This window comes from Hemicordylus capensis, chromosome 6, assembly GCF_027244095.1.
Source record: "Hemicordylus capensis ecotype Gifberg chromosome 6, rHemCap1.1.pri, whole genome shotgun sequence".
Classification (NCBI taxonomy): Eukaryota; Metazoa; Chordata; class Lepidosauria; order Squamata; family Cordylidae; genus Hemicordylus; species Hemicordylus capensis.
In genome coordinates, this window is record NC_069662.1 from 50,000,838 (window position 1) to 50,019,715 (window position 18,878).

At 45.4% G+C, this 18,878-nt stretch overlaps 1 protein-coding gene across 2 annotated transcripts in view; it reads right to left on the reverse strand.

The window, feature by feature from the left end:
- Positions 1-11,367, reverse strand: part of RUNDC3A (RUN domain containing 3A) — a 31,157-nt gene extending 19,790 nt beyond the window's left edge. Inside the window, exon 1 of one of the 2 annotated variants that reach the window (XM_053265496.1) lies at positions 10,952-11,367. In XM_053265496.1, the coding sequence (XP_053121471.1) occupies positions 10,952-11,058 (107 nt within the window). In that variant the 5' untranslated portion in view covers positions 11,059-11,367. The remainder of the gene's footprint in view (positions 1-10,951) is intronic. The other variant, XM_053265497.1, reaches the window with a different exon arrangement.
- Positions 11,368-18,878: the final 7,511 nt, after the last annotated feature.

The following is an 18,878-nucleotide window of genomic DNA, read 5'->3' on the forward strand; positions in this document are numbered from 1 at the left end:
TGTTCTGAATGAAATACCCATCAGAGCTTGAAAATGATGAGAGGCCACCAGCTGAGGGGACAGAGAAGCAGCAGAAAAGACAGCTGACAGTTTTAAACTGAGGGAGACAGACTTTTTAGCTGGAGTTAGCTATTATTTGGGGTGCAGCCTACAGGAACTGCACAAGTTGCTCTCTGGGGATCTCCCCCTTGCTGAAGGACTTTCTCTTTGCCTCTAATATGCTCTGCTTGTATATTTGTAAATAAAGCAAATAATACCAAGATACCTTAAGCCTACAGCATTCAGCCACATCCAAAAGGAATAAAAATTGCCCCTGGAACTGGAAGTTAAGGGACACTAAAGACATCATGAGTCCTTTTAGAATCTCTCCCCATCCCTTCAAATCTCATTTCTGCCACATATTCACCAGGAAACATTAGGCAAGTTGTCTCTCAGCCTCAGTCTCCCCATCTTCAAAATGAAGATAATCGTCCAGACTTACCTTGTAGAGTTGTTGCAACAATTACAAATGGATATGAAACACTTGAAAACATATGATATGAATGCTAAGAAGAGGCATTTAGAGAGCGGATTTCATTCTTTCTTTTTCTTCTCTTTTATTTCAACACATTGATTCAGAATATAGATTTATTGTCTGAATATTCATAAATCTATAGATTTATGAATGACCTATATGAATGTTGTTGAACATATAGGTTAATTGATCTTCTTGTGTCATTGTATTAGAATATGAAAAAATAATGTTAAAAAGATAGCTATTTTAAGTTAATGAATTACATCCAAAGAAAGTTAGTTGTGATTGAGTCCATTTGAAAATAATGGGATGAGAGCGTCACCATTAATTCAGGTGGCTGACATAAAATGCAGCGCCCCGCAGATCCAAGAGTGGGGCACACATGTGGTTGCCAAGGCACTAAGCACCCCGTGTTTACTGCTTGCAAACATGGGGCTGTTCTGTGCTTTCTAAGGAGCCAGTCCTTGTTGCTGCATCACTACTTCCATTATTCCCAATGGAAGTAGCAAGGCAACACTGAAGAAGTGCTCTTTAGGATGCACAGAACAGCCCTGTGTCCACAAGCAGTGAGCATGGACTTAATGGCTCACACATTCTGCTCTCAGATCCATGGGGTACTGTGCTGTATCTCAGCCACAGCAATGTAGTGGTGTGGGCAGCAGCCCACAGCTTGATTTATTTGGTGGCTCCCACTCCCTCCACCACTGGCCTCTGAAGCCTCCTAGACTCCCTCCCTCCCTCCCTCCCTGGCACTGGCAAAGAACCTGCGTGCATGTGGCCAGAGCCATGCGCCACCTGTCTCTGCAACCACCCATGTGCCTCTCTCCCTTTGCCCTCGCACAGGCTAATGATAGGAACATAGGAAGCTGCCATATATTGAGTCAGACCATAGGTCCATCTAGCTCAGCATTGTCTACACCAGGCCTGCTCAACTTCGGCCCTCCTGCAGATGTTGGCCTACAACATCTACACAGGCTGGCAGTGGCTTCTCCAAGGGTGCAGGCAGGAATCTCTCTCAGCCCTGTCTGGGAGATGCCAGGGAGGGAACCTGGAACCTAGATGCTCTTCCCAGTGCAGCTCCATCCCCTGAGGGGAATATCTTACAGTGCTCACACAGGTAATCTCCCATTCATATGCAACCAGGGTGGACCCTGCTTAGCTAAGGGGACAAGTCATGCTTACTACCACAAGACCAGCTCTGCTCCATTATAATTGCCCAGTGACACACACCAGGCAGTGATGCCATTGGCCCTCATTAGCACTGGCAAAGCTACTGAGGGTTAAGGGAGAGATGAGAGGGAGGGTGGGTGAGTGGCTTGTCTAGTCCTGAGCTCATGTATGGTGGCTCTTTGCCAGTGCCAACTAGGGAGAGGAATGGGAAGCTTAGCATAGTGGTTGGAGTGTTGGACTGGGACTAGGAAGACCTGAGTTCAAATCCCCATTCAGCCATGAAACTCAGTGGGTGACTTTGGGCCAGTCATGTATCTCTCAGCCTAACCTACCTCACAAGGTTGTTGCAAGGATAAAGATAACCATGTACACTGCTCTGGGCTCATCGGAGGAAGAGTGGGATATAAATGTGATAGATAAATAAAATAAAATAAAATAAAATAAAATAAGCTGTGAGGCAGGCAGTGTGGGGCCCCAGCCCCATTAGGCAGCCCATATCTGCTTAACATTGTCTACTTAACATAGTTACTCAGTGGTAATTCTGCCCCTGGTCAGCCATTAATAACTTCCCTTAGATACAACCCAATGTCTGCTCCGGCAATGCCCACACTATATTTTGGGATATACTACTGTGCTGTGAGAAAACTGTTAGTGTGCAGAGAGAAATATATTGAGTAGTTAATTACTCCTGTGAACCCAAAGTACTCTCTCCTACAGCAGGCTACCTGCTGCGTCTCTACAGGATCTGCTGCTTTTCTTCCAATCGCCTTCTGCTGGGGCTGTGCACAGGATACCAATGGATCACTCAGGCACTCTCTCTGAAGAATGGCCCAGCCTCAGAGGAGGCTGTCAGCTGCATCTGCATGAATTGATGCTCAGGAAGTCAGTGTGATAGGATTGGCTTCCTTCCAGTCGGGAGGCACTCCCAGATCAGTGGCCAATATTCAGACTGAGGACACACTGGTAGAAGTGCAGTTTCTATTGTGCAAGCAGGGAGGGGTGATTTGGGCCTTTAAAAATTCGTCCCGGAGAGTTGTAGAACCCTCAGAGGCATACTATGGTGGTGGTGGGGATACATGAGTACAGGGAAAGAGGAGATTGCTAAAAATTGCCCCTTCTACCTTACATGATGGAAATGCTGTTCTACCAAAATGTCAGTCTGAAAATTGATCACTGTCTCTTGCAGAGGTGTTGCTAGGTACTTTAAAAGATCTGGGGTCGCCTCGGACCAGTCTTCCCTCTAACAGGGATTCCTAGATGTTGTTGACTACAACTCCCATAATCCCCAGGCAAAAGCCACTGCAGCTGAGGATTCTGGGAGTTGAAGTCAACAACATTTGGGAATCCCTCTTAGAAGGAACAGTGCCCAGGAACACAGCCCCACTTTTGATAATTAGACTCAATCATACCCCACACCAAGAATAATTACATATGTTTTGTTAGTCTCAGATATTATAATACAGCACATCGGTGGAGGGTGGAAGCAGCAGTAGAGAGCTAGGTAAGGCTAGGTGCTCTCCAGTGTTCCCTCTAATAGGGATTCCCAGATGTTGTTGACCACAACTCCCATAATCCACAAGCAAAAGCCACTGCAGCTGGGAATTCTGGAAGTTGTAGTCAACAACATCTGGGAATCAGAGGGAACACTGGTGTTCTCTCCTATGTTCTATGCAGGAGCCTCCACTGCTGCACTTCCTTCCTGGAAGAAGTCATGGAGGAGGGAGGCAGCTGGTGAGATTCAGGGCTCTGAGCAATTAATTGGGGGCCCATGCTCCATGGGCCACCCCCTAAAGACACCCCTGATGGATACAATCTTCTTTATTCATGCACACTCTACAAATACATGATTCTTCTTTTCTTCTTTTACATGATCCCCACCGCACATTAAGGTCACCTGAGGAGATCCGTCTCTAGTTACCACTGGTTCGTTTGGTGGAGACTCAGAGGCGGGCCTTCTCTGTGGCTGCTCCTGAACTGTGGAATGCACTCCCAGCAGAAATTCGTAATCTTAATTCCTTACTGACCTTCAAGAGAGCCCTTAAAACCCATCTGTTTGGCTTGGCCTTTCCGGGTTTTAATTAGTTTTAATTGTGTTAATGTTAACCTGGTTTTCAGGGTTTTAATTGTTATGATAGTTTGTTTTTTTAAGATGTTTTTAAACTGGTGTTAATATTTATACCTCTGTTTTAATTGTTATTGGTTTTAATGGTTTCTGTTTTTAATTGTAAACTGCCCTGAGCCATTTCGAAAGGGCGGTATAAAAATAGAATAGAATAGAATAGAATAGAATAGAATAGAATAGAATAGAATAGAATAGAATAGAATAGAATAGAAAAGCAAGCAAGCCTTTGGGGACATATGGATGAATTGTGCCTGTACATGTTGATTCAGAAATGTGCCTCAGTTATAAAAGGTCCAGGAACACCAATCTATTCAATGGAACAGGAATGTTCTTCAATAAAAATGGTTTCCTAATAATTGTGCAACTCCTAAAGCCTAGTTTAAAGTGCTGTGAGGTGTTTTTGCTATTATCTAAATGTAGCCCACAATGGCCTCAACTGGGGGATGACTGAAAGCACTTCTGATAAAACAGGCAGACAGGGAAGTGATAAAGAACAGAGGAAAGCTAATAAAGATGAGGGTGGGGTTTTGTTTTTTCCCAAACTAAGCTCAAATTTGAAATAATAAATAAATAGGATGAGCAAGTGAGATTAGTTGCCAGACCCAGACACAATCCTACCGTTAGGACTGTGTCCTATACAAATCAGACCATTTGAGAGAGGTAGATGAGTACTGGATACCAGCATGTAAGGATCTTGGCAGATGATAGCTCAAAATAGTTGGTACCTAAGGCAGAATATCCAAATGCTGTTCCCCCTTGTCTGGCCCATGGCAAACAAAATAACAATAAGTGAAATAATTGACTATTTGCTACCCTTTCACATCTACCAGTTGATGTTGGACACTTTGTCTTACCTAATGGTAGGATTGTGTCTGGGTCTGGCAACTAATCTCACTTGCCCATCCTATTTATTTATTATTTCATTGTTTAGAATATCTATATAACGCTTTCCGGGAGGGGGGAGTTCTTAAAGTGGTTTACATAGCAAAATGAGGCCTGCAAGCATGTTAGAATAAAGTTTAGGTGAGAGATGTCCTGTCCCTCTTTAAGATTAGGTTTGTGTTTGGCTGGGTGTGGTTTAGTTTCCTTGTTTAAAGTGCAGCCCTGCCCAAAGTTTGTTGTAATTTTGTCTATCCTGGGAATGGAGTTATGTGTACAACAAGCCAAATAAAGCCAAATAAATAAATGAACCGACATTGTCACCTGCTTCTTCAGGCTCAAGGTCAGGCTAACAGAGAGTGACTGGTTGTGAGTATATCTAACAACCTTAAAGTGTGCTGTCAAGTCGATTTCTACTTCTGGCATCCACAGAGCCCTGTGGTTTTCTTTGGTAGAATACAGGAGGGGTTTGCCATTGCCTCCTCCCACGCAGTATGAGATGATACCTTTCAGCAGCTTCCTATATCGCTGCTGCCCGGTATAGTACCAGTGCGGATTCAAACCGGCAACCTTCTGCTTGTTAGTCAAGCATTTCCCTGCTGCGCCACTTAAGGTGGTATCTAACAACCTTACCTAGAGGAAAATACCACAGTCTTAGCCTTGACTCTAAGGCAGATCAACTCCTCCATAGAAGCATCTGCCCCCTGTCCCTGATCCAATGAATGAGTCAGAAGGTCAGAGTTGCTCTTGCCACATTATTCTCCCCTAGATGATGTAGGAAGCTGTACAGCTTCCTTAACCTAGTTCAGATGGTAAATCTGAGCCAGCCCCACCCACTAACAAAATTAGGGATGCACTCATGCATGTCCCTAATTGCTGACTCCCCGAAATCCTCCAAACCAAAAGTCCTCTCTTTACTTTTACAGCAGCTCTGGTATTCCTTGGGCCCTGATCGGCTTCCAGCCTAAATGCCTGATTGGCTGAGAACCCTATATAAACTTCCTGGCTTTGACTAAGTGTAGTTCTGCTGGCAACCTGTTGCCAATTTTCTTTGCAGTTCTCCTGGCTGGCGAGGCCCACTCAAACCTACTTTTGCTCTGAGCACTTTCTTTTGCATTTGTGTCTGTGCCTTGAATAGATCTGTGTTGTCTGATTCTCTTTCTGCCTTTGGCTCATACAACTCGATGACTGTATCCTCCTTCCAACTCCCAATTTCTGGGGGAGGAATCAGAAAGCCCCACAAAAGTAGGCTTATTTCAAGGCAATTAGAAATAACCCATAAATAATGCTATCAGTATATTTCTGCATTCTGAAGGCCACCTGTGCAGGAGTGGCCCAAGGTACTGTGGTGAGTGATCCTGCCTTGGCCTATATCCCTGGTGGGGGCAGTCCCCTTTCAAAACTGATCCTTGCAAGCTTTGAAAGCAGCACAACGGGTGGGGGGAAGGTTGCAGTAGCTGCTTCTTCTCTCCTCGTGCTTCTTGAAACTTTTGCAAGGATGCAAAAAGAGGAAGGCAGCCTCTCTTCTCCCCACACTCCTTGCAAAGTTTGCAAGAGTCAGATCAGTCCTGGAGGGCTGTTCTGATGGTAGTGGTGGGGCATCTTGCCACCCTGCTAGTGCCCAAATAATCTGCTGTCTGAGGTGACCACCTCACCCTGCCTCATGAAAGACCTGCGCCTATACTTGTTTGCCTATGAGATGATAGGTCCGTTCACATGATCAAAAGTCAGGCAGGAAGAACATCCAGGCAGAATCCCATACCTGTGCACAATCCTGAGAAATGGTTGGGATCATATTTCCATCCTATCTCACTTTTTGCCAGCACACAACTGGTTCTTGGGAGCACACACAGATCTGGGTTCCTGGGTGGATACTCCTCCTACTCAGATGGGTCTGATGATACCAGAATTGTCAGGCAAGGTCAGACCAACATTCCGCCTAATATAAAGTTCTATATCTTTAGTCAGCCCAGTGACCAGTCAGGAGTCCTGGGAAGATCCAATTACAGCTAAAAGTCCCAACCATGTTTGTCACCTAGTCTGCATACTGTCTGTAAACATATGGGGCAGAGTCAAGCAATAGTTATTAATCACTGAATCCCACAGTCGAATGATTCTTAGTCATGTCTAACTTTTGTCAGAGTGAGTCAAGAGACCCATTTCTGGCTGCTGCAGGTAGAAGCTGCTGGTAGATCTATCTTGCAAGTATTTATCAAGTCCATTTAAAATTACTTATTTTTATTTTTCTAACAGGGAGAACAATATATATAGTTCTTTATGATGCAATGGCAGGATTGTATCAAATACTTAACAACAATAATAATAATAATGCCACAGGATCCATTTGTTATCCAGTCAAATTGGATACGTAAGCCCCTGCTAACTTGGCAAAGAGGCACCTTTTAATGTGGTGATTCTCTTTTTTAGCAGGGGGAGAGTAACTGGCCCTATCTACTCCCAGCACAGTACTTCCAGTGACTGTTGCTGGTATGTATCTCATGTTTCTTTTTAGATTGTGAGCCCTTTGGGGACAGGGTTCCATCTTATTTGTTTGTTATTTCTTGTGTAAACCGCCCTGAGCCATTTTTGGAAGGGCGGTATAGAAATCGAATGAATGAACGAACGAATGAATGAATGAATGAAATTGATTTGACAATTTGGATAAATCCAAATCCGTCAGGGACTGCATCATTTATCTTATTCATGGCAAAACCCCAGATTATAGTCTAGTGGGAAACAAAGGGACTTCCTTCAATATAGAGTTGCTTCACCAGGATACAGGGGTGCAGTGTTAGTGGGGAGCAGTGATGTAGCTGCCAATTCAGAAGTGCAGACACTCTCCATGACAGACCTCATAGCCATGCCCATGCCCATGCCCACCCCAACAGCCAGAGAAGCCAAAAAGTACCAGCACTCCGTTCCTACACGTCCTCCCTCCACGATACCCCTGGTGGACTGAAATAACCCAAATGCAGGGATCTACAGTGGAGCTCTCCTTTGGAGGCAAATTCAAACACTGGTTTCCTTTCATAACATTTTCAAAATCAAATGTAGGTCTCACCAAACAACCTGATGACTCTAAAGGTGTTATTCTATTGTGACATTTCAATCCCCACTATGAATCTTCTCTGTTGAGACCATTTCCTCTCCAGCCTCTCCTTCTTTTCTTCCTTCCTTTTGTTTCTCTTTTGAGGTTTGTATTGCTATGTGTTTTACTGACCACTTAGATTACAGTATTTAAACAGTTGTGCAAAAAGGCATTAGTAACTATCACAACATCCTGTGGCAACAAATTCCATAGGCTAGCCATGGCTTATGTGAAGAAATGCTTCTTTTTGTTTGCCTTATGTATCAGGCTCAGCAAATAATGACAATTACTTATATTGGGAGACAGTGGTTAACATCCTAAAGAAGTGCTTGCAGAAGGATGTCGTGCTAGTGCAAAGCTTTGTGCTAGCTACTTGTGCGAAGTCTGGCGCTTGTGTTCCAGACTAGCGTTGTGCAACCACACGCGTGCTTTCACTGGTGCAACTCATTTGTTTAAAGGGAAATTGTGTGCAAGCATGCTATAGCGCATTTACACAAATCCACATTTTTCATGCTAGCACAACTTTGCTCATTTCTCAGTGCTTTGTTAAGAATGTCAGGATGTCAGCCACTGTGAATACATTGGCTAACTGAGCAAAGAGGCACCTTTTAAAAGTGGTGGTTCTCTTTATTTAGAAGGGGGAGAGTAACTGGCCCTATCCACCCCCAGCAGAGTGTGTGTTGCTGGTGTCTATCATGTTTCTTTTTAAATTGTGAGCCCTTTGGGGACAGGGATCCATCTTATTTATTTATTAGGAACATAGGAAGCTGCCATATACTGAGTCAGATCATTGGTCTATCTAGCTCAGTATTGTCTTCACAGACTGGCAGCAGCTTCTCCAAGGTTGCAGGCAGGAATCTCTCTCAGCCCTACCTTGAAGAAGCCAGAGGTGGAACCTCAAAGCTTCTGCTCTTCCCAGAGCAGCTCCATCCCCTGAGGGGAATATCTTACAGTGCTCACACTTCTAGTCTCCAATTCATATGCAACCAGGGTGGGCCCTGCTTAGCTAAGGGGACAAGTCAGGCTTGCTACCACAAGACCAGTTGTCCATTATTTATCTATGTAAACTGCCCTGAGTTTTATATGTATATATCACTCACAGTCCCCTTCTCCCCCCTCTGTGCAAAAGCTCTGACTATATTTAAACCCTTTGGTATAAATAAGATGAGCCATCCTCCACCCTGATTGTGTCAGCTTCCCTTTCCCATATCTTCTCCAGCTCTATTATATATTTTTGACATGGAGGTGACCAGAGCTGCACCCAATATCCCAATGGCAGGTGAACACATTTAATTTACTTAAAATAACCAACCTTATATTTCTAATATATTAAATAGACTTATGTTTGTATTTAAAATTTAACAATAAATAAATGTTGGGCAGAATGGAGAAGCGGGTGCTTCACTACTGGGGAAAGCAACAGCATCACAATAACCCATTGTTCCTAGCTCTCTTGTTGGGTGAAAGGTACATGGTGCCTTGTGCCAGTAAACCAAATTCTGACCAATCACAACAAGGCAGCGGTGGCGGCACAGAGCACTGGTTCATTTCAAGTAATTATGCTCCACATCTACTCCTCCACCTCCTCCTCTGCAAAGGGATTCCACAACCTTCAGGCAAGCTGAGGCCCAGAGGCTGTAAATCCACCCTGATATAAATAGGCCCATGAACTCCACCCTCTCCCTTCTCTTTCCCACACAGGCTTTCTATACATTCTAAAAATTTAAATTAAATTCTAAATGTTTGAACAAAAAGCCAGCTCTTCCACCTAAAGCTGGGTCACCCTCCTTGCTTCAGAAATGCCTGTCTCAGCAAGAGGCAGGATGGAAAGCGGGAATGCCTTGCACAGCAACAGGCAGAATGGCCCTGCACCTTGCCTGGTGCCTTTTGTTGGAGAAAGGTTGTTGCTACGGCAGCCACCTCCTGCATCCCACTTCTCCTCCTTTTCTCCCCCCCCCCCGCTTCTGCTGCTCTAAGATGCTCCACAGTGACGTCACTTCCCAGTTCTCACATCTACTCAACCAGGGTGCCTGCATTCATCTCTGTACACTGTTTCACTGTGGAGCTCTTTCTTGTCCTCATCCCTTCACTCAAAACAACAGGAGGGAGAAAGTTAAACCGAAATTGTCCCCATCTCCCCACTTCCTCTTCCCTGCTTCTTTCCCCCTTGATGGCATGGATATTATAATTTCCTCTCTCCCTGAAGAATCACAGTTCATAATAACTGACAGTAACAGCCTCCCTCTGCTCTCCCCAAATTTTCTACCTTCATTCAGTCATTCGCACTGCCACCAGCTTGCTGCTTCAGTCTACCAGGAGCTTATAAATGTCAAAAGGCTAATTCCCAAAGACAAACAGCAAATGATTGAGTGGGAGTGGGACTGGTACAAAGGAAGGATTCTCCCTACTCAAGCCAGTTGACAGTGCAGGAGAACTTCCTAGGTTGTGAGATTTCCCATAAAGGACATATGTGAACACAATCCTAACTCCAACCCCACTGAATAAACATCCCTGAAAATACAGCAGATTGTTCTGGATGGATTTCTTCCACTGCCTTTCTTTCTCTTCCCTTTCCTCCAGATTTCTGCTTGCTCCATCAAACACTCCCTTGAGTCTCCAACATCCCTGGCTTCTTGGTCTTCTTTTCTTCCTAGTACAGTTTATCACCTCCACCCTGTCTATGCTCGAACCCCTTCCCAGCCCAACCCATATGTGTCCTGTGTTGAGTCTTTATACTACTCTACCACACATTAGAATGGTTGCACATCTTATTCAGACAGGCTTACAATTCTATTCAACAACATCAGATTGATACAAGCCCAGCTGCTTTCCTGGAGGGAGCTTCCCTGGGCTGCTGATGTTGGGTTGACAGAGCTTTCACGCAGACAAACAAAAAACGATAAAAATGCAATGACGAAAACGACCAAAATGACCAAAAAAAAATTAAAGTTCCACCGTGCGTTTGGAATAGCTATCAGCACCCCAAATATTCACTGGCGGGTGCCTCTCTTCTACTTACCGGGCCTCCCTGTCATCTCCATCTTAGGATATGGGTGGAGGGACATACACACATGATGCTCTTCAGCACATAACACACAAACACACATACACACACGATGCTCTTCAGCTCACCCACTCGCTCCAGCCCTTTTGGCAAGCAAAGTACGTTGGCTCTTACCTACAGACGGTAATCAGGTTTTTCCTTTCCACCGCGATGTTCCTGGAAGATGCTTTCTTAGAAGACAACCCTAGCGCCATGGTCGATTGGATACAGTTTGGTTCCATCCAGGGGAGAGACGCTCTCGACCGACCGGCTGGTGCCACCTCCTCTTCCTCCTCCTCCTCCCCACCCCCTCCCCTACCCCTTGCTCTTCTTCCTGCCCTCCCCCAGAAAACAAGGCGTTGCGTTAACCTCCTCCAGGATCGGATGACTCTGAAGTATCTCCCTCCTCTCTCTCTTCCTAAAATTAGCTCCAGCCCCCTGCTTTGATGACAAGAAGGAAGGAACAGCAAAGGATGGGAGAGCAGCCGGCTGGGGGAGGGAAAGGCCGGAGAGCTCTCCTTGGTCCTGATGGAAAACAGGCCCCTCCTCCTGCGAAGAGGAAGTCAGTCCCTTTGCCGATGACGTGATGGCCTGGGGAAGAGGAGCCGGTGTGGAGGGAAGGAAGACAGGATCGAAGAAATCGGGGCTGAAAGATGACCTGAACCACCTAACGGCAAAACAAGAGGAGGAGAGGAGAGTATGGGATGTGAAATCCCGGAAGAAGGTGTCTGGCACGATCCCCATCTACATTTCACCAATCTTTTAAATGGAAGTTTTAGCATGCATAGTGCTAGCCTCAGATTTTCCACTGCACACAACAACCCTGTAAGGTCCTTTTTCTTTGTTCTTTTTCTTTTTTGCAAACACATTCTGGTGTGTGTCTGCACTATGTAAATTCTGCATTACAATTCTTAATATATTTATAATTTCAAAACCACTGTAAGCAAAATCCTTAATCAGCAATTTTATACACACTGGCTGACATTTTATTTTATTTTATTTTATTTTATTATTGATTCATTGTTGAATTTATATGCCACCTTTCATTAAAATACAATATTATTACAATATTGTATACAATATAATTAAAACAATGCACAATTAAAAGTACAAATATTAAATGTAAATATAAAAGTAATGCATCTCTATTTAAAAGTATAAAAACATATATAAAATAAAACAGTTACACAAAACACAGAGAAGGAGCAGCAGCACCCCAAGTTACTCTACCATACTCCTTGGGAGTTACTGTAAAGGATTACTAAATTTTCATAAGACTTCCTCTAGTAAATTTCGTCAGGATATCAGTCACTGACACAGGAATAAGCCCTATTGAACATAGTGGGATTTATTTCTAAATAAAAATGCATAAGATTGTGCCATTCATTTCCAGATACAGGAACTGAGGGTGAAAGGTTCTCCCTCAGCCTCCTAGATAATCTAGGACTGAGGTGGAATTTGAACACAGAGCTCTCAGTTTCTAAATCTGAATTAATTTATCTTGCAAACCATCCACTACCTGCTTACAAGCTTATCACATGACACCTGTAACAACATAAAAAGGCATTACTTGTGGATACTTGCCTGCTAGGCTGGACACTACAGACAACCACCTCCCCATCCATTTACAATTGCCGTGCATTAAGGTTTGGAGCAAAATCAGAACAACTTCTGCAAAATAATCAAACAGAGGGCAAATGTGCCTCATTTGCATAATTAATTCAGATTGCATAATTTGTATTTCTATTTTTTTCTTAAAGAAAATATGAAAAGTACTGTAGTAATCTCTACCTAAGGACTATTACTATATTCTATACTTGGTGTCTACAGATGTCATTGAGTCAATATCCCATCTAAAAAAACCCTATTGCACACATGTATTTTGGACTTTCCACGTTGACTTGTCTGCTGAGGAACCTCTGCATGCCTGCCATGAGACACCTGTGTGTTGCAGAGGCAGGGCTGGACTGGGGGCACTGAGATGGTGGTGGAATGTATGTGGGGAGGGTGCCGGGTTTTGAGCAGAATGGGTACTTAAGGGTGGTGGGAGTATTTACTGCTGCTGAGTGTGGCGAGGCACAGGGGCACCCCATGGGTGAAGCACACCGGGAATATGCCCTGTTGCCCTGTAGGCCAGTATGAGCCTGTGCAGAGGATTCTGGGTCATATTTTAGGATGTACATTCAGTTTGGTTTGGGCCAAGCTCTGTTGGGCTTCACTCATACTTTGTGTGAAGGTGCATCCTAACACACCCAACATTTCCCCGTGCCATAGAAATTTCCAGGGAAGAGTTGTAGAATTGGACAAACAGTTATTCGGGGAATTTTTTCCTGCTATTATTCACATTGAGGGGATTCTAAGAAGCTTCCACAGAAGTGCAGGGTTCCCCAAAATACAGGATTTGAAAATGATTGAAATCGAAGTTGTAGCATCAGTGCAGAGTGTCTGCTGGGGGGTTTGGAAATCAAGCCCCAGAATCTTTCAGAAGCCTTGCTTGTGACCTGAAAGCTGTGCCTCCTGTCCTGAGTCCTGCACTCTGCTTTACTTGGGCCTTTTGCTCTGTCCTGTCCACATTCTGGGTACATCCAGAAGTACCCAGAATGTTGGGGGCAATATGCTAAATCATTGTAAACTGCTTAGAGAGCTCCGGCTATAAAGCGGTATATAAATGTAAGTGCTATTGCTATTGCTAAGTGCTATCTAAGCTGGCTGAAGTGCCTCTGAACTCACATCTAAGTGCCTCTGAACTCAAGCAGAGTGCCTTCCCTTTATTACTGAGTTACCACACAGAGCTTTGTGGTCGCCAGGAGTTGACACTGACTCGAAGGCACATTTTACCTTTACTGCCAGATCATTAAAATGGTTTCCTGGAAAAGATAAAACACCATTAGAGCTATGCAATATTAGAATGGCCTTCCATAAGAATTATGATGCAAAACATGCATGGAGTATAACAGCCATTGATCAATTTCAAGGCATAATTTGTTACATGTATTAACAATATGTTGTGTGTGCAAGGTGCCTGAGACAGGATTTTTTGTGTGCACCCCAGAAAAGAAAAGAAATAATCTAGTGGCACCTTAAAAGGTGACACATGCATGCATCAGCTTTACTAAACAACTTTTATTCTGCAATGGCATGCATCTGATTAAATCCACAAATGCTTATGTTAAAATAAATGTGCTAGGCTTTAAAGTGCCACAAGATTCTGTTGTTTTTGCTGAGTCAGACTAGTTAACCCTCAGGAGAGGAGAGCAGGCATTGTGATATGCTTGTGATAGCAAGCATGACTTGTCCCCTTAGCTAAGCAGGGTCTGCCCTGGTTGCACATGAATGGGAGACTAGAAGTGTGAGCACTGTAAGATATTCCCTTCAGGGGATGGAGCTGCTCTGGGAAGAGCAGACGGTTTCAAGTTCCCTCCCTGGCAGCATCTCCAAGATAGGGCTGAGAGAGATTCCTGCCTGCAACCTTGGAGAAGCCGCTGCCAGTCTGTTAAGACAATACTGGGCTAGATAGACCAATGGTCTGACTCAGTATATGGTAACTTCCTGTGTTCTGTGTTCCTAAATTCCCTTTTCTACTAGCTATTAGCTAGAGAAAAAATCCCTTCAGAAAGACTCATTGGATGGCTTTTGTTTTATGCTAATTGTCTGACTGCCGTGTTTGTGGTCAGCAGAATTCTTCCTCAGATCTGTTTATCTGACCTGAGGAGGTCTGTTTGACCTTGGCTGGTTGGTTATTTCCCTTGTATTCAACTTGAGCTGTTTGCTCTGCAGGAACTTCAGTGCTGCATACCTTGTTCACTCCTGCTCTCTGCTGGTGGGTCTTGGTATAATCTGAATTATCTACTGGGGAGAAAGGGAAAATAATCTTTTGGATCAGATATGTGGGAGGAGAATTCTGCCTCAGAATGGAGCAAGGGGTGTGATCTCCTTCCTTCCAGCTGTCTAATTTCAGATAAAGCTGGGAACAGTCACCAGGGTTTTGCCAATTGAGGAGGAGGAGGAGGAGAGGAGAAGAAGAAGAAGAAGAAGAAGAAGAAGAAGAAGAAGAAGAAGAAGAAGAAGAAATAATGGTTTGGCTAGCCTGCTCCTGTGTTTTTAACAAGAGCTTCAAGCTCTTCATGACATGGAGCATTTATACACACTGCTAAATGTCTGCACATCAAACTGATATTAAAGGCACAGGAGTGGAGGTGGCTGAAGTGCTGGCAACCCTCACGGTCACAAAATTTGTATTTTGAAAATGGAATGGTAGTCTGCAAGGTTTACAGCAAGAAAGGGCTTAGCCCCAGAAGTGAGTGTGTGTGTGTGAATTCAACATGGAACACTAAAGTACCTCAGAATGCTTTTTCCACAACCCCTGAACAATGCCTATCAACCCCCATATCAACAACAACAAAAAAGGATTCTGCATCAGCTTCCCAGGCAGGCTGCAGATCTAGTCACTTAAAACACACACACAAACACACACGAAGCCCTGCATGTCTGAGTTAATGGTGCCTCATTATTTCCACAGAATGTTAGAGCTGCAGAGAACAGAGGGAGGGAAGCAGGGAGGAGCCTTCCTCATGCTAGCCTTGTCTGGCTACTGAGAGATAAAGCAGCCATTTGCAGAGGGTATTCCTCAGAGATAGGCCTAATCGTAAAGCAGGCTAAGGGAGGCAGCAGGCACCGCCCCAACCCTTCCATTTCCATGCTACTAGCCACCCAAGCCTCTCTCTCGTTCCCTTTTAAATACCATGGGCAAAATGTCATTGGCTGAGTTTGCTGACAGTTAATTTGAAAATCCCCCAATGTCAGGTTTTTCAGATAAATTGCTGAGGATCTCAGAGGCGCTTTTCAGTTGACTAGGAGACACGTGCCAAATAATTAGCCAGTTAGTTCAAGACAATATGCAACCTTCAGCTCCACCTCCACGGCCTTTTGGGTCTTGCTGGCCACAGAACTGCAGTGATGATAGGTGCCAGGCAGAATTCCCCTATCAAGACCTAGGCTTAAGACCTAGCAACCCTATGCGCCCTTGCTTGCTCCCCTCCTTGGTTTCTGCCAATAATGTATAGCTCTTCATCTCTCTATGCCTGGGTGATCAACTTGAGGCTCTCCAGCTATGGTTGGACTACAATTCCCATTACCCTCCACTACAATTTGTTGGGAGTTTAATGGAAGTTGTAGTCCAATAGCAGTTGGGAAGCCTCAGGCTGACCACCCCTGCCCTGGCCCCCCCTATTTGTTATTTCACCTCCGTCCTATTTCCTTCTTAGCTCCGCCCTTTTCCAACTTCATGCCTGCACCACACAATAGCCCTAGTTACACACTTATGTATAATCGGTGTATTATATGCACATGTACAAATCTGTACACATGTAAAGCTATTCACACATTACATTCAACACACATATGGTAGTACACTTGTCTTCACTTTGCATTTGTGGGGGGGCCTTTACCCAGGTTTACATTTAAAGTGAAAGCATCTGTAATTGTGTATCTGTCTGTATGTACAATATCTCAATGGGACTATTGTTTCCCCAGCAATTAGCAGGTGATTGAAAGCTTCATTTGCTAATTCCTGAAGATTGAACCACTGTTAATGACTCAATTGCAGTTCAAAGGGCAGCCATCCAAAATGGAGGAAGTAGCTATTCCTACCTCAAGATTGGGTGGAGGGGCTTTTGTTTCCTTGTTGAACAGAGAATTAATGAAACACCCCTGGAGGATCCAGTCCAGGAGCTTTTTGAATTCCTTCAGTCTTACTTACTTACTTACTTACTTACTTATTTATTTATTTATTTATTTATTTATTTATTTATTTTTGCATTTATATACCGCCTTTCATTAAAAAGATAACCCCAAGGCGGTTTACAAAAGTTAAAAACATACAATAAAAACACAATAAAAACATCATGTTAAAAGTACAAAAACATATAAAAACAGGCATAAAAACAACACAACAAATACAACAAATAGAAACACAGAGAAGCCGCAGTAGAAAACAATCATGTAAAAGCCTGGGTAAAAAGCCAAGTCTTTAAAAGCTTCCTAAAAGCCGTGATGGAGTTCGAGGAACGAATGGCCACTGGGAGAGCATTCCAGAGTCTGGGGGCAGCAACAGAGAAGGCCCTGTCCCGAGTGCACGACAACCGGGCCTCCCTCATTGTCGGCACCCGGAGCAGGGCCCCCTCAGATGTCCTCGTCCAGCGGGCAGCAACCCTTGGGAGCAGGCGGTCCCTCAAATACCCTGGGCCCAAACCGTTTAGGGCTTTAAAGGTCAAAACCAGCACCATGAATTGGACCCGGAAACGAACCGGCAGCCAGTGCAGCTCTTTCAAAATGGGAGTGATATGTTCCCAACGGGCAGCTCTGGATAAAACCCTCGCTGCCGCGTTTTGCACTAGCTGCAGTTTCCGGATATTCTTCAAGGGCAGCCCCACGTAGAGCGCGTTACAGTAATCCAGCTGCGACGTGACTAAGGCGTGGGTAACCGTGGCCAGATCTGCCTTCTCGAGAAAGGGCCGCAGCTGGCGCACCAGCCAAAGCCGTGCAAAGGCACCCCTGGCCACCGCCTCCACCTGAGCCTCCAAAAGCAGAGCCAGGTCCAGTAGTACCCCCAAGCTGCGTACTTGCTCCTTCAAGGGGAGTGCAACCCCATCCAGAACCGGTAAAATCTCCTCATCCCGATTGGCTCTCCTACTGACCAACAGTACCTCCGTCTTATCCGGATTCAGTTTCAGTTTGTTAGCCCACATCCAACCCATCACGGCCTCCAACCCCCGATTCAGGACATCCACCGCCTCCCTAGGATCAGATGACAAGGAGAGATAGAGCTGAGTGTCATCCGCATATTGCTGACAACTCAGTCCAAATCTCCGGATGACCTCTCCCAGCGGCTTCATGTAGATGTTAAACAGCATGGGGGACAAGACCGATCCCTGCGGGACCCCACAGGCCAACGGCCACGGGGCCGAGCAGTAGTCCCCCAGCACCACCTTCTGAACCCTCCCCTCAAGAAAGGACCGGAACCACTGCAACGCAGTGCCTCCGATTCCCATACTCGAGAGGCGGCCCAGAAGGATACCATGGTCGATGGTATCGAACGCCGCCGAGAGGTCCAGCAGAACCAACAGGGACGCACTCCCCCTGTCTAGTTCCCAGCGTAGGTCATCCACTAGAGCGACCAAGGCAGTCTCAGTCCCATACCCGGGGCGGAAGCCAGATTGAAAAGGGTCCAGATAATCCGTATCATCCAAGACCCTCTGCAGCTGGGACGCCACCACACGCTCCATCACCTTGCCCCAAAAGGGGAGGTTAGACACAGGTCTATAGTTGTCCAGGTTGGAGGGATCAAGGGAGGGCTTTTTAAATAGAGGTCTTACCACCGCCTCCTTGAGGCACGATGGCATCCTGCCCTCCCTTAACGAAGCATTAACGATCACCTCCAACCATCTACCTGTCCCCTCCCTGGCAGCTTTTATTAGCCATGAAGGGCAAGGGTCAAGAGCGCACGAAGTCGCCCGCACACTGCCCAGGATCTTGTCCACATCCTCAGGCCGCACCAACTGAAAAGAATCCAACACAACGGGACCAGATGGTATCAGAGGCACGTCTGCCGGAACTGCCAAAACTCTGGAGTCCAGGTCAGCACGGATGCAAGCGACTTTATCTGCAAAGCGACAGGCAAACCGATCACAAAGAGCCGTAGATGACTCCTCCCCCATTGTCCGGGGGGATGTGTGGAGCAATGTTTTCACCACACGAAACAGCTCTGTTTGCCTGCACTGAGCAGACACAATGGAGGCGGAGAAAAAACATTTCTTCGCCGCCCCCACCGCCACGGCATAGTCCCTAAAATGGGCTCTAGCCCGTGTTCGATCGGATTCGTGACGACTCTTCCTCCAGCGTCGCTCCAGCCGTCGTCCGAGTTGCTTCATCGCCCTAAGCTCCGAGGAAAACCAAGGAGCAGAACGGGCTCCACCAAGCCGAAGAGGGCGCTTGGGGGCAACCGTGTCAACAGCCCTGGCCATCTCTCCATTCCAGAGATCAACCAAGGCCTCGACAGGGTCAC